The sequence below is a fragment of the Oncorhynchus nerka genome, linkage group LG10 (genome assembly GCF_034236695.1).
Source record: "Oncorhynchus nerka isolate Pitt River linkage group LG10, Oner_Uvic_2.0, whole genome shotgun sequence".
NCBI classification, from domain to species: domain Eukaryota; kingdom Metazoa; phylum Chordata; class Actinopteri; order Salmoniformes; family Salmonidae; genus Oncorhynchus; species Oncorhynchus nerka.
Genome location: NC_088405.1, coordinates 12,377,802 through 12,391,176, shown reverse-complemented (window position 1 = coordinate 12,391,176; position 13,375 = coordinate 12,377,802). Strand labels below are relative to the sequence as shown.

At 50.3% G+C, this 13,375-nt stretch overlaps 1 protein-coding gene across 1 annotated transcript in view; it reads right to left on the bottom strand.

Moving 5' to 3' along the window:
- The window catches only part of ehbp1 (EH domain binding protein 1), a 447,197-nt gene that overhangs the window by 276,288 nt on the left and 157,534 nt on the right, over positions 1–13,375 (bottom strand). The window contains 2 exon segments of the mRNA XM_065022884.1: positions 8,353–8,418; positions 8,420–8,585. Coding sequence (XP_064878956.1) covers positions 8,353–8,418; positions 8,420–8,585 — 232 coding nt within the window.

The following is a 13,375-nucleotide window of genomic DNA, read 5'->3' as shown; positions in this document are numbered from 1 at the left end:
ACCTAGCTACTGATGAAGGTACTGTCTCACCACGTTACTGATGAAGGTACTGCCTCACCTAGCTACTGATGAAGGTACTGTCTCACCACGCTACTGATGAAGGTACTGCCTCACCACGCTACTGACGAAGGTACTGTCTCACCACGCTACTGATGAAGGTACTGTCTCACCACGCTACTGATGAAGGTACTGCCTCACCACGCTACTGATGAAGGTACTGCCTCACCTAGCTACTGATGAAGGTACTGCCTCACCTAGCTACTGATGAAGGTACTGTCTCACCTAGCTACTGATAAAGGTACTGCCTCACCTAGCTACTGATGAAGGTACTGCCTCACCTAGCTACTGATGAAGGTACTGCCTCACCTAGCTACTGATGAAGGTACTGTCTCACCACGCTACTGATGAAGGTACTGAGCTACTGATGAAGGACTGCCTCACCAGCTACTGATGAAGGTACTGCCTCACCACGACTGATGAAGGTACTGCCTCACCTAGCTACTGGTGAAGGTAGCCTCACCTAGCTACTGATGAAGGTACTGTCTCACCACGCTACTGATGAAGGTACTGCCTCACCTAGCTACTGATGAAGGTACTGCCTCACCTAGCTACTGATGAAGGTACTGTCTCACCACGCTACTGATGAAGGTACTGTCTCACCTTCCTACTGATGAAGGTACTGTCTCACCACGCTACTGATGAAGGTACTGTCTCACCACGCTACTGATGAAGGTACTGTCTCACCTAGCTACTGATGAAGGTACTGTCTCACCACGCTACTGATGAAGGTACTGTCTCACCACGCTACTGATGAAGGTACTGTCTCACCACGCTACTGATGACGGTACTGCCTCACCACGCTACTGATGAAGGTACTGCCTCACCACGCTACTGATGACGGTACTGTCTCACCACGCTACTGATGAAGGTACTGTCTCACCACGCTACTGATGAAGGTAATGTCTCACCACGCTACTGATGAAGGTACTGTCTCACCTAGCTACTGATGAAGGTACTGTCTCACCACGCTACTGATGAAGGTACTGTCTCACCACGCTACTGATGAAGGTACTGCTCACCAGCTACTGATGACGGTACTGCCTCACCACGCCTGATGAAGGTACTGTCTCACCACGCTACTGATGAAGGTACTGTCTCACCACGCTACTGATGACGGTACTGTCTCACCACGCTACTGATGACGGTACTGTCTCACCACCACTGATGAAGGTACTGTCTCACCTCGCCTGATGAAGGTACTGTCTCACCTAGCTACTGATGAAGGTACTGTCTCACCTCGCTACTGATGAAGGTACTGCCTCACCTAGCTACTGATGAAGGTACTGTCTCACCAGCTACTGATGAAGGTACTGTCTCACCACCTACTGATGAAGGTACTGTCTCACCACGCTACTGATGAAGGTACTGTCTCACCTCGCTACTGATGAAGGTACTGTCTCACCACGCTACCACCTAGCTACTGATGAAGGTACTGTCTCACCACGCTACTGATGAAGGTACTGCCTCACCACGCTACTGATGAAGGTACTGCCTCACCTAGCTACTGGTGAAGGTACTGCCTCACCTAGCTACTGATGAAGGTACTGTCTCACCACGCTACTGATGAAGGTACTGCCTCACCTAGCTACTGATGAAGGTACTGCCTCACCTAGCTACTGATGAAGGTACTGTCTCACCACGCTACTGATGAAGGTACTGTCTCACCTTCCTACTGATGAAGGTACTGTCTCACCACGCTACTGATGAAGGTACTGTCTCACCACGCTACTGATGAAGGTACTGTCTCACCACGCTACTGATGAAGGTACTGTCTCACCACGCTACTGATGAAGGTACTGTCTCACCACGCTACTGATGAAGGTACTGTCTCACCACGCTACTGATGACGGTACTGCCTCACCACGCTACTGATTCACCACGCTACTGATGACGGTACTGTCTCACCACGCTACTGATGAAGGTACTGTCTCACCTCGCTACTGATGAAGGTAATGTCTCACCACGCTACTGATGAAGGTACTGTCTCACCTAGCTACTGATGAAGGTACTGTCTCACCACGCTACTGATGAAGGTACTGTCTCACCACGCTACTGATGAAGGTACTGCCTCACCACGCTACTGATGAAGGTACTGTCTCACCACGCTACTGATGAAGGTACTGTCTCACCACGCTACTGATGACGGTACTGTCTCACCACGCTACTGATGACGGTACTGTCTCACCACGCTACTGATGAAGGTACTGTCTCACCTCGCTACTGATGAAGGTACTGTCTCACCACGCTACTGATGAAGGTACTGGCTACTGATGAAGGTACTGCCTCACCTAGCTACTGATGAAGGTACTGTCTCACCACGCTACTGATGAAGGTACTGTCTCACCACGCTACTGATGAAGGTACTGTCTCACCACGCTACTGATGAAGGTACTGTCTTGCTACTGATGAAGGTACTGTCTCACCACGCTACTGATGAAGGTACTGTCTCACCTAGCTACTGATGAAGGTACTGTCTCACCACGCTACTGATGAAGCTACTGATGAAGGTTAGCTACACTGCCTCACCTAGCTACTGATGAAGGTACTGCCTCACCTAGCTACTGATGAAGGTACTGTCTCACCACGCTACTGATGAAGGTACTGCCTCACCTAGCTACTGATGAAGGTACTGCCTCACCTAGCTACTGATGAAGGTACTGTCTCACCACGCTACTGATGAAGGTACTGTCTCACCTTCCTACTGATGAAGGTACTGTCTCACCACGCTACTGATGAAGGTACTGTCTCACCACGCTACTGATGAAGGTACACCTAGCTACTGATGAAGGTACTGTCTCACCACGAACTGATGAAGGTACTGTCTCACCACGCTACTGATGAAGGTACTGTCTCACCACGCAAGATGACGGTACTGCCTCACCACGCTACTGATGAAGGTACTGCCTCACCACGCTACTGATGACGGTACTGTCTCACCAACTGATGAAGGTACTGTCTCACCTCGCTACTGATGAAGGTATGCCTCACCTGCTACTGAAGGTACTGTCTCACCACGCTACTGATGAAGGTACTGTCTCACCACGCTACTGATGAAGGTAATGTCTCACCACGCTACTGATGAAGGTACTGTCTCACCTAGCTACTGATGAAGGTACTGTCTCACCACGCTACTGATGAAGGTACTGTCTCACCACGCTACTGATGAAGGGTCACCTAGCTACTGATGACACTGCCTCACCACGCTACTGATGAAGGTACTGTCTCACCTTCCTACTGATGAAGGTACTGTCTCACCACGCTACTGATGAAGGTACTGTCTCACCACGCTACTGATGAAGGTACTGTCTCACCTAGCTACTGATGAAGGTACTGTCTCACCACGCTACTGATGAAGGTACTGTCTCTGATGAAGGTACTGTCTCACCACGCTACTGATGACGGTACTGCCTCACCACGCTACTGATGAAAGCCTCACCACGTACTGTCTCACCACGCTACTGATGAAGGTACTGTCTCACGCTACTGATGAAGGTAATGTCTCACCACGCTACTGATGAAGGTACTGTCTCACCTAGCTACTGATGAAGGTACTGTCTCACCACGCTACTGATGAAGGTACTGTCTCACCACGCTACTGATGAAGGTACTGCCTCACCAGCTACTGATGAAGGTACTGTCTCACCACGCTACTGATGAAGGTACTGTCTCACCACGCTACTGATGACGGTACTGTCTCACCACGCTACTGATGACGGTACTGTCTCACCACGCTACTGATGAAGGTACTGTCTCACTCGCTACTGATGAAGGTACTGTCTCACCTAGCTACTGATGAAGGTACTGTCTCAGCTACTGATGAAGGTACTGCCTCACCTAGCTACTGATGAAGGTACTGTCTCACCACGCTACTGATGAAGGTACTGTCTCACCTCACCTGTCTCACCAGCTACTGATGAAGGTACTGTCTCACCTCGCTACTGATGAAGGTACTGTCTCACCACGCTACTGATGAAGGTACTGTCTCACCTAGCTACTGTCTCACCACGCTACTGATGAAGGTACTGCCTCACCACGCTACTGATGAAGGTACTGCCTCACCTAGTCTCACCTAGCTACTGATGAAGGTACTGTCTCACCACGCTACTGATGAAGGTACTGCCTCACCTAGCTACTGATGAAGGTACTGCCTCACCTAGCTACTGATGAAGGTACTGTCTCACCACGCTACTGATGAAGGTACTGTCTCACCTTCCTACTGATGAAGGTACTGTCTCACCACGCTACTGATGAAGGTACTGTCTCACCACGCTACTGATGAAGGTACTGTCTCACGCACCTGTCTCACCACGCTACTGATGAAGGTACTGTCTCACCACGCTACTGATGAAGGTACTGTCTCACCACGCTACTGATGACGGTACTGCCTCACCACGCTACTGATGAAGGTACTGCCTCACCACGCTACTGATGAGGTACTGTCTCACCACGCTACTGATGAAGGTACTGTCTCACCTCGCTACTGATGAAGGTAATGTCTCACCACGCTACTGATGAAGGTACTGTCTCACCTAGCTACTGATGAAGGTACTGTCTCACCACGCTACTGATGAAGGTACTGTCTCACCACGCTACTGATGAAGCCTCACCACGCTACTGATGAAGGTACTGTCTCACCACGCTACTGATGAAGGTACTGTCTCACCACGCTACTGATGAGGTACTGTCTCACCACGCTACTGATGACGGTACTGTCTCACCACGCTACTGATGAAGGTACTGTCTCTACTGATGAAGGTACTGTCTCACCACGCTACTGATGAAGGTAGGCTACTGATGAAGGTACTGCCTCACCACTAGCTACTGATGAAGGTACTGTCTCACCACGCTACTGATGAAGGTACTGTCTCACCACGCTACTGATGAAGGTACTGTCTCACCACGCTACTGATGAAGGTACTGTCTCACCTCGCTACTGATGAAGGTACTGTCTCACCACGCTACTGATGAAGGTACTGTCTCACCTAGCTACTGATGAAGGTACTGTCTCACCACGCTACTGATGAAGGTACTGCCTCACCACGCTACTGATGAAGGTACTGCCTCACCTAGCTACTGTACTCTCACCAGCTACTGATGAAGGTACTGCCTCACCTAGCTACTGATGAAGGTACTGTCTCACCACGCTACTGATGAAGGTACTGTCTAGCTACTGATGAAGGTACTGCCTCACCTAGCTACTGATGAAGGACTGGCTACTGATGAAGGTACTGTCTCACCTTCCTACTGATGAAGGTACTGTCTCACCACGCTACTGATGAAGGTACTGTCTCACCACGCTACTGATGAAGGTACTGTCTCACCTAGCTACTGATGAAGGTACTGTCTCACCACGCTACTGATGAAGGTACTGTCTCACCACGCTACTGATGAAGGTACTGTCTCACCACGCTACTGATGACGGTACTGCCTCACCACGCTACTGATGAAGGTACTGCCTCACCACGCTACTGATGACGGTACTGTCTCACCACGCTACTGATGAAGGTACTGTCTCACCTCGCTACTGATGAAGGTACTGCCTCACCTAGCTACTGATGAAGGTACTGTCTCACCACGCTACTGATGAAGGTACTGTCTCACCACGCTACTGATGAAGGTAATGTCTCACCACGCTACTGATGAAGGTACTGTCTCACCTAGCTACTGATGAAGGTACTGTCTCACCACGCTACTGATGAAGGTACTGTCTCACCACGCTACTGATGAAGGTACTGTCTCACCTAGCTACTGATGTCTCACCACGCTACTGATGAAGGTACTGTCTCACCACGCTACTGATGAAGGTACTGTCTCACCACGCTACTGATGACGGTACTGTCTCACCACGCTACTGATGACGGTACTGTCTCACCACGCTACTGATGAAGGTACTGTCTCACCTCGCTACTGATGAAGGTACTGTCTCACCTAGCTACTGATGAAGGTACTGTCTCACCTCGCTACTGATGAAGGTACTGCCTCACCTAGCTACTGATGAAGGTACTGTCTCACCACGCTACTGATGAAGGTACTGTCTCACCACGCTACTGATGAAGGTACTGTCTCACCACGCTACTGATGAAGGTACTGTCTCACCTCGCTACTGATGAAGGTACTGTCTCACCACGCTACTGATGAAGGTACTGTCTCACCACGCTACTGATGAAGGTACTGCCTCACCTAGCTACTGATGAAGGTACTGTCTCACCACGCTACTGATGAAGGTACTGTCTCACCACGCTACTGATGAAGGTACTGTCTCACCACGCTACTGATGAAGGTACTGTCTCACCTCGCTACTGATGAAGGTACTGTCTCACCACGCTACTGATGAAGGTACTGTCTCACCACGCTACTGATGAAGGTACTGTCTCACCACGCTACTGATGAAGGTACTGTCTCACCTAGCTACTGATGAAGGTACTGTCTCACCTAGCTACTGATGAAGGTACTGTCTCACCTAGCTACTGATGAAGGTACTGTCTCATCACGCTACTGATGAAGGTTCTGTCTGGAATGAGAGCGTCTGTTTAATGACTAAATGTCCATGTTAAAATCCTACTATTATACAAAGAGTGGAGGATACAAGAACACAACCTGTCCTGATTTACCACAGTCTGTTGTTGAAGAGGTAGCCTTAACACCATGACAAACTGGACTAACACACACACACACACACACAGGGAGGACTTAAACAAGACCACGCACAAGCAGATGCACACACCACCCACACCACCCACCCACACACACCCACCCACACCCACCACCCACCCACACACCACCCACCACCCACACCCACCACACCACACACCCACCCACCCCCCCACCCACACCACCCACACACACCCCCCCACACACACCCACACACCACCACCCCACCCACACCCCACCACCCCACACACCCACCACACACCACCCACACCACCCACCCCCACACCCACCCACACACACCCCCACACACACACCACCACACACACACCAAACTGGAATCTGTGCACCACCCACACATCACACACACCACACATACACACACCACCCACCCACACACCAGTTTCACACCACCCAAACTGGGCAAACTGTGTGTGTGTACTAACACACAGACACATGTGTGTGTGAGTTGTGTGTGTGTGTGTGTGTGTGTGTGTGTGTGTGTTCATTCGCATGTGTGTTTTTCTCTGTGAGAATATTTACAGAAACCAAACCCTATTCTCACCACCTCTACATGTTAAACTCTGGGCCTCATTTTCCACTGAATATCTCTCCTGCAACAGCCTCAGTTTCTCCCCCCCTCTCTCCCTCCTCTCTCTCCCCCTCTCTCTCCCTCCTCTCTCCCCCTCTCCCCCTCTCTCTCTCTCCCCTCTCTCTCTCCCCTCTCTCTCCTCCTCTCTCTCTCCCTCTCTCTCCCTCCTCTCCCTCCTCCCTCTCTCTCCCTCCTCCCTCTCTCCCTCCTCTCTCCCCTCCTCCTCTCTCCCCTCTCTCCCTCCTCCCCCTCTCTCCTCCCTCTCTCTCTCCCCCTCTCTCTCCCTCCCCCTCCTCTCTCCCCCTCCACTGAGCTCTAAAGACAGGGGCAGCCCTTGGCGGAGTGCAGCCCACCACAGGCCACTGAGTCTGGGTAATTAAAGTTGTTTAGACCCCTCACCCACAGTCACACGGCTGTGCAGCTGGTTGATAAACCTTCCTTAATGACATAGTACCACCATTACTGTTACCGCACCAAGTCCTACACAACTACAACAGCCAGCCACGGAGGGAGTGTGTGTGTGTGTGTGTGTGTGTGTGTGTGTGTGTCCGCGGGGGGGGGGGGGTTATGGGGGCAGATGGGGTTCTTACCCCCCTGTAATCAGTCTGCTGATGTGTTTAAGCCCCTCATATGCTTTCTGCCCTGCATCTCATATAGACTACTTAAACCCCCCACCCACCCAATCACTCCCGGCCACTGGGGTGGCTCATCATGTGTGTGTGACCACCAGCCGTTTAATTACAACTAGCAGAAATGCAGAATTTAAATAAATAAATAAACAGACAAACAGCCCAATAAACTAATACCTATATTCAGATGAGGAGGTTGGAGGTGACTGGACACACACGGAGGCACATGCAAACACAACCACACACACTTTGTGAACAACTACACACACACACACACACACAACCACACACACTTTGTGAACAACCACACACACACATAACCACACACACTTTGTGAACAACCACACACAACTACACACACACACACACACACTTTATGAATACCACTACTCTAGTGCCACTACCCTCTTCAAAGAGTCTTACCTTAGGGGAGGAGAAGGCCAGCTCTCGCCCCACCACAGCTGCCATGGCACTGGGTCCACTGGGCATGAATCTCTCTCTCTGCCCCCTCCCTGGAGGTGTTGGGGGCCGAGGGGCTGGGGCCTGGAGGTCTGGGAGGTAGCGGGGCTCTCCTCTTCTGGTTACTGAAGTCTGGAGAGGGGCCCCCGGAGGGCCGGGATGGGCTGGAGGTACGGGGCTCGTAGAACGGGTTGGATCTGAAGGAGAGAGGGAGACGGAGGGGGGAAGACGGAGTGAGGGAGGGGAGAGACGGAGTGAGGGAGGAGAGGGAGAGAGAGAAGGGGAGAGAGGGAGACGGAGGGGGGAAGACGGAGTGAGGGGAGAGAGGGAGTGGAGAGAGGGAAGGGGAGAGTGAGGGGGAGAGAGGGAGTGAGGGGGAGAGAGGGAAGGGGAGAGAGGGAGGAGAGGGAGAGAGAGGGAGGGGAGGGAGAGAGGGAGGGAGGGGAAGACGGAGGGAGGGGGAGGGAGAGAGGGAGTGGAGGGAGGGAAGGGAGAGAGGGAGTGGAGAGAGGGAAGGGGAGTGAGGGAGGGGAGAGAGGGAGTGAGGGGGAGATGGAGAGAAGGAAGGGGGAGACAGAGTGAGGGGGAGAGGGAAGGGGAGAGAGGGAGTGAGGGGGGAGGGAGAGAGGGAGGGGAGAGATGGAGGGAGAGAGGGAAAGGGATGGGAAGTGAGGGGGATGGGGAGTGAGGGAGGGGAGAGGGAAAGAAAGAGGGAGAGGAGAGAGATATGGCATATCAAAAGATTGCATCATAATGTAATTTTACAGGCATTGTATAACTTTACATCCTCTAAAACTCTTCTGTTTTTTGTTAAATGTAATTTATTTCACTTTTATTTAACCAGCTAGGCCAGTTGAGAACAAGTTCTCATTTACAACTGCGACCTGGCCAAGATAAAGCATAGCAAAGCAGTGCAACAAAAACAACAACACAGAGATACACATGGAATAAACAAACGTACAGTCAATAACACTTCACTGTACTTTACTTAGGAAAACACATTCAACACTAAAATAGCTGACCAGGTACCACAGAACCACCACACGGTTAGCATTACCACAGAGCCACAACACGGCTAGCAATACCTCAGAGCCACAACATGGCTAGCAGTACCAACCCAGTCACAACACGGCTAGCAGTACCTCAGAGCCACAACACAGCTAGCAGTACCTCAGAGCAACAACAAGGTTAGCAATACCAACCCAAACACACATTGTTAGCATTACCACAGAGCCACAACACGGCTAGCAGTACCTCGGAACCACAACACGGCTAGCAGTACCTCGGAACCACAACATGGCTAGCAGTACCTCGGAACCACAACACGGCTAGCAGTACCTCAGAGCCACAACACGGCTAGCAGTACCTCAGAGCCACAACACGGCTAGCAGTACCTCAGAACCACAACACGGTTAGCAGTACCTCAGAGCCACAACACGGCTAGCAATACCTCGGAGCCACAACACGGCTAGCAGTACCAACCCAGCCACAACACGGCTAGCAGTACCTCGGAGCCACAACACGGCTAGCAGTACCTCGGAGCCACAACACGGCTAGCAGTACCTCAGAACCACAACACGGCTAGCAGTACCTCAGAACCACAACACGGCTAGCAGTACCTCAGAACCACAACACGGCTAGCAGTACCTCAGAACCACAACACGGCTAGCAGTACCTCAGAACCACAACACGGCTAGCAGTACCTCAGAGCCACAACATAGCTAGCAGTACCTCAGAGCCACAACACACAACACGGCTAGCAGTACCAACCCAGCCACAACACGGCTAGCAGTACCTCAGAACCACACGGCTAGTATTACCTCAGAACCACAACACGGCTAGCAGTACCTCAGAACCACAACACGGCTAGCAGTACCACAGAGCAACAACACGGCTAGCAGTACCTCCGAACCACAACACGGCTAGCAGTATCTCAGAACCACAACACGGCTAGCAGTACCTGAGAACCACAACACGGCTAGCAGTACCACAGAACCACAACATGGCTAGCAGTACCTCAGAACCACAACATGGCTAGCAGTACCTCAGAACCACAACACGGCTAGTATTACCCCAGAACCACACATGTTGGCTAGCAATACCAACCCAAACACACATTGTTAGCATTACCACAGAGCCACAACACGGCTAGCAGTACCTCGGAACCACAACACGGCTAGCAGTACCTCGGAACCACAACATGGCTAGTATTACCTCAGAACCACAACACGGCTAGCAGTACCTCAGAACCACAACACGGCTAGTATTACCCCAGAACCACACATGGCTAGTAGTAAGTCAAAAGTACACACAACGTTGAGTTAAACGGATGGTTGGGTAACACAGGACACAGGTGCTCTGAGGTCAGCTCTGAGTGACCTCATATCCCAACTGCCATGCTGGGCACTGACAGACACACACAGGATCTTATCAATACACAGGTCAGCCAGCCCGCAGGGTTGAAACGGACTACACCGCTCCACGTCACTCATTCAACACTCACACACAGCCAGAGACCTAGGGGAAGGGGGGAAGGGGGGGTTGGCTAGGTATATCAGGCTGAAAGAAACAGACAAGTTCAGTGTGTATCCAACCCCGGCCAAGAGGACGGAGGAGAAAGGAGGATAGAGAAGCAGAGCCATAGAGGCTGTGGCATTCATCTTTGACAGACCTGCCTTGGCTAAAAGACATGTGAAAAGACCCAGGATGCAGTCCAATCGTGTCATGCAGTCCAATTGTGTGTGTGTGTGTGTCCCACCCCTCTCAGCCCAGCCACTTTCCCTCAGGGTATCCCTGTCGAAACCGGATGCAGTATGATTGCCATCTTAAGTGGCGGTCCAATTCACAAACGTTACCCCCCCCCCCTCCCCCTCTGCCCTCGATTTAGCTCAAGGGAGCAAGTGAACTACTTTGATCACTCGCGGGATTGTTATGACCCACAATTCAATGCAAACTGCAGTCACGTGTCAAACGAAGTGCCACGAAGTGTCCGATTCAATCAAGACGACTGCATCTGTCGGCATGTGAGAGATAAGTATTACTCTTGCATGCTAGCTAGCTAACAAATACATATAGACAACATTCATTTTAGGAGGTGGCAAATTAAAATATCATTCTCAAAGTGTCTCAGACTCATAGTGAGGATCCTATAAATGTAGCTAGCTAAACACATTTTTTGGGGCGGAATTTGAAAATATATTGGAATAAATAATCAAAGCTAGCTAGCCAGCTATGGGTAACTATAGCTTACGACCTGAGAAGAGTGCCATGTTAGCTTGCGAGGTGCATAAATAGCTTTAGGTTGGTTATTAGGCACAACTTCCGAGCTTTCCAAGAAGGACGTTGCCTAGCAGATCATCACGGTCTCTAGCATAGACAGGAGAATATGAAGGTACACTAAGATGTGACAATGTAAAACTTCATTGAAGGGCGGTGCACAGTCGTGGCCAAAAGTTTTGAGAATGACACAAATATGAATTTTCAATGTCTACTGCCTCAGTTTGTATGATGGCAATTTGCATATACTCCAGAATGTTAGGAAGTGATCAGACGAATTGCAATTACTTGCAAAGATGCCATGCAATCCATGAATCCCCCGAAAACATTTCCACTGCATTTCAGCCCTGCCACAAAAGGACCAGATGACATGTCAGTGATTATCTCGTTAACACAGGTGTGAGTGTTGATGAGGACAAGGCTGGAGATCACTCTGTCATGCTGATTGAGTTCTAATAACAGAAAAGTAGGGTGGTGCTTGGAATCATTGTTCTTCCTCTGTCAACCATGGTTACCTGCAAGGAAACACGTGCCGTCATCATTGCTTTGCACAAAAAGGGCTTCACAGGCAACAGGATATTGCTGCCAGTAAGATTGCACCTAAAATCGACCATTTATCTTCAACTTCAAGGAGAGCGGTGCAATTGTTGTAAAGAAGGCTTCAGGGCGCCCAAGAAAGTCCAGCAAGCGCCAGGACCAGCTCTTAAAGTTGATTCAGCTGCGGGATCGGGGCACCATCAGTACAGAGCTTGCTCAGGAATGGCAGCAGGCAGGTGTGAGTGCATCTGCACGCACAGTGAGGCGAAAACCTTTGGAGGATGGCCTGGTGTCAAGAAGGGCAGCAAAAAAGCCACTTCTCTCCAGGAAAAACATCAGGGACAGACTGATATTCTGCAGAAGGTAAAGAGAATGGACTGCTGAGGACTGGGTTAGTCATTTTCTCTGATGAATCCCCTTTCCGATTGTTTGGGGCATCCATAAAAAAGCTTGTCCGGAGAAGACAAGGTGAGCGCTACCATCAGTCCTGTGTCATGCCAACAGTAAAGCATCCTGAGACCATTCATGTGTGGGGTTGCTTCTCAGCCAAGGGAGTGGGCTCACTCGCAATTTTGTCTAAGAACACAGCCATGAATAAAGAATGGTACCAACACATCCTCCGAGAGCAACTTCTCCTAACTATCCAGGAACAGTTTGGTGACGAACAATGCCTTTTCCAGCATGATGGAGCACCTTGCCATGAGGCAAAAGTGATAACGAAGTGGCTCGGGGAACAAAACATCTATATTTTGGGTCCATGGCCAGGAAACTCCCCAGACTTTAATCCCATTGAGACCTTGTGGATAATCCGCAAGAGGCGGGTGGACAAACAAAACCCCACAAATTCTGACAAACTCCAAGCATTAATTATGCAAGAATGGGCTGCCATCAGTGTGGGGTTGCCCTGATGTGGCCCAGAAGTTAATTGACAGCATGCCAGGGTTGATTACAGAGGTCTTGAAAAAGAAGGGTCAACACTGCAAATATTGACTATTTGCATCAACTTCATGTAATTGTCAATACAAGCCTTTGACACTAATGAAATGCTTGTAATTATACTTCAGTATTCTATAGTAACATCTGACGAAATTATCTAAAGACAGTGAAGCAGCAAACTTTGTGGAAATTAATATTTGTGTCATTCTCAAAACTTTCGGCCACGACTGTACACCAC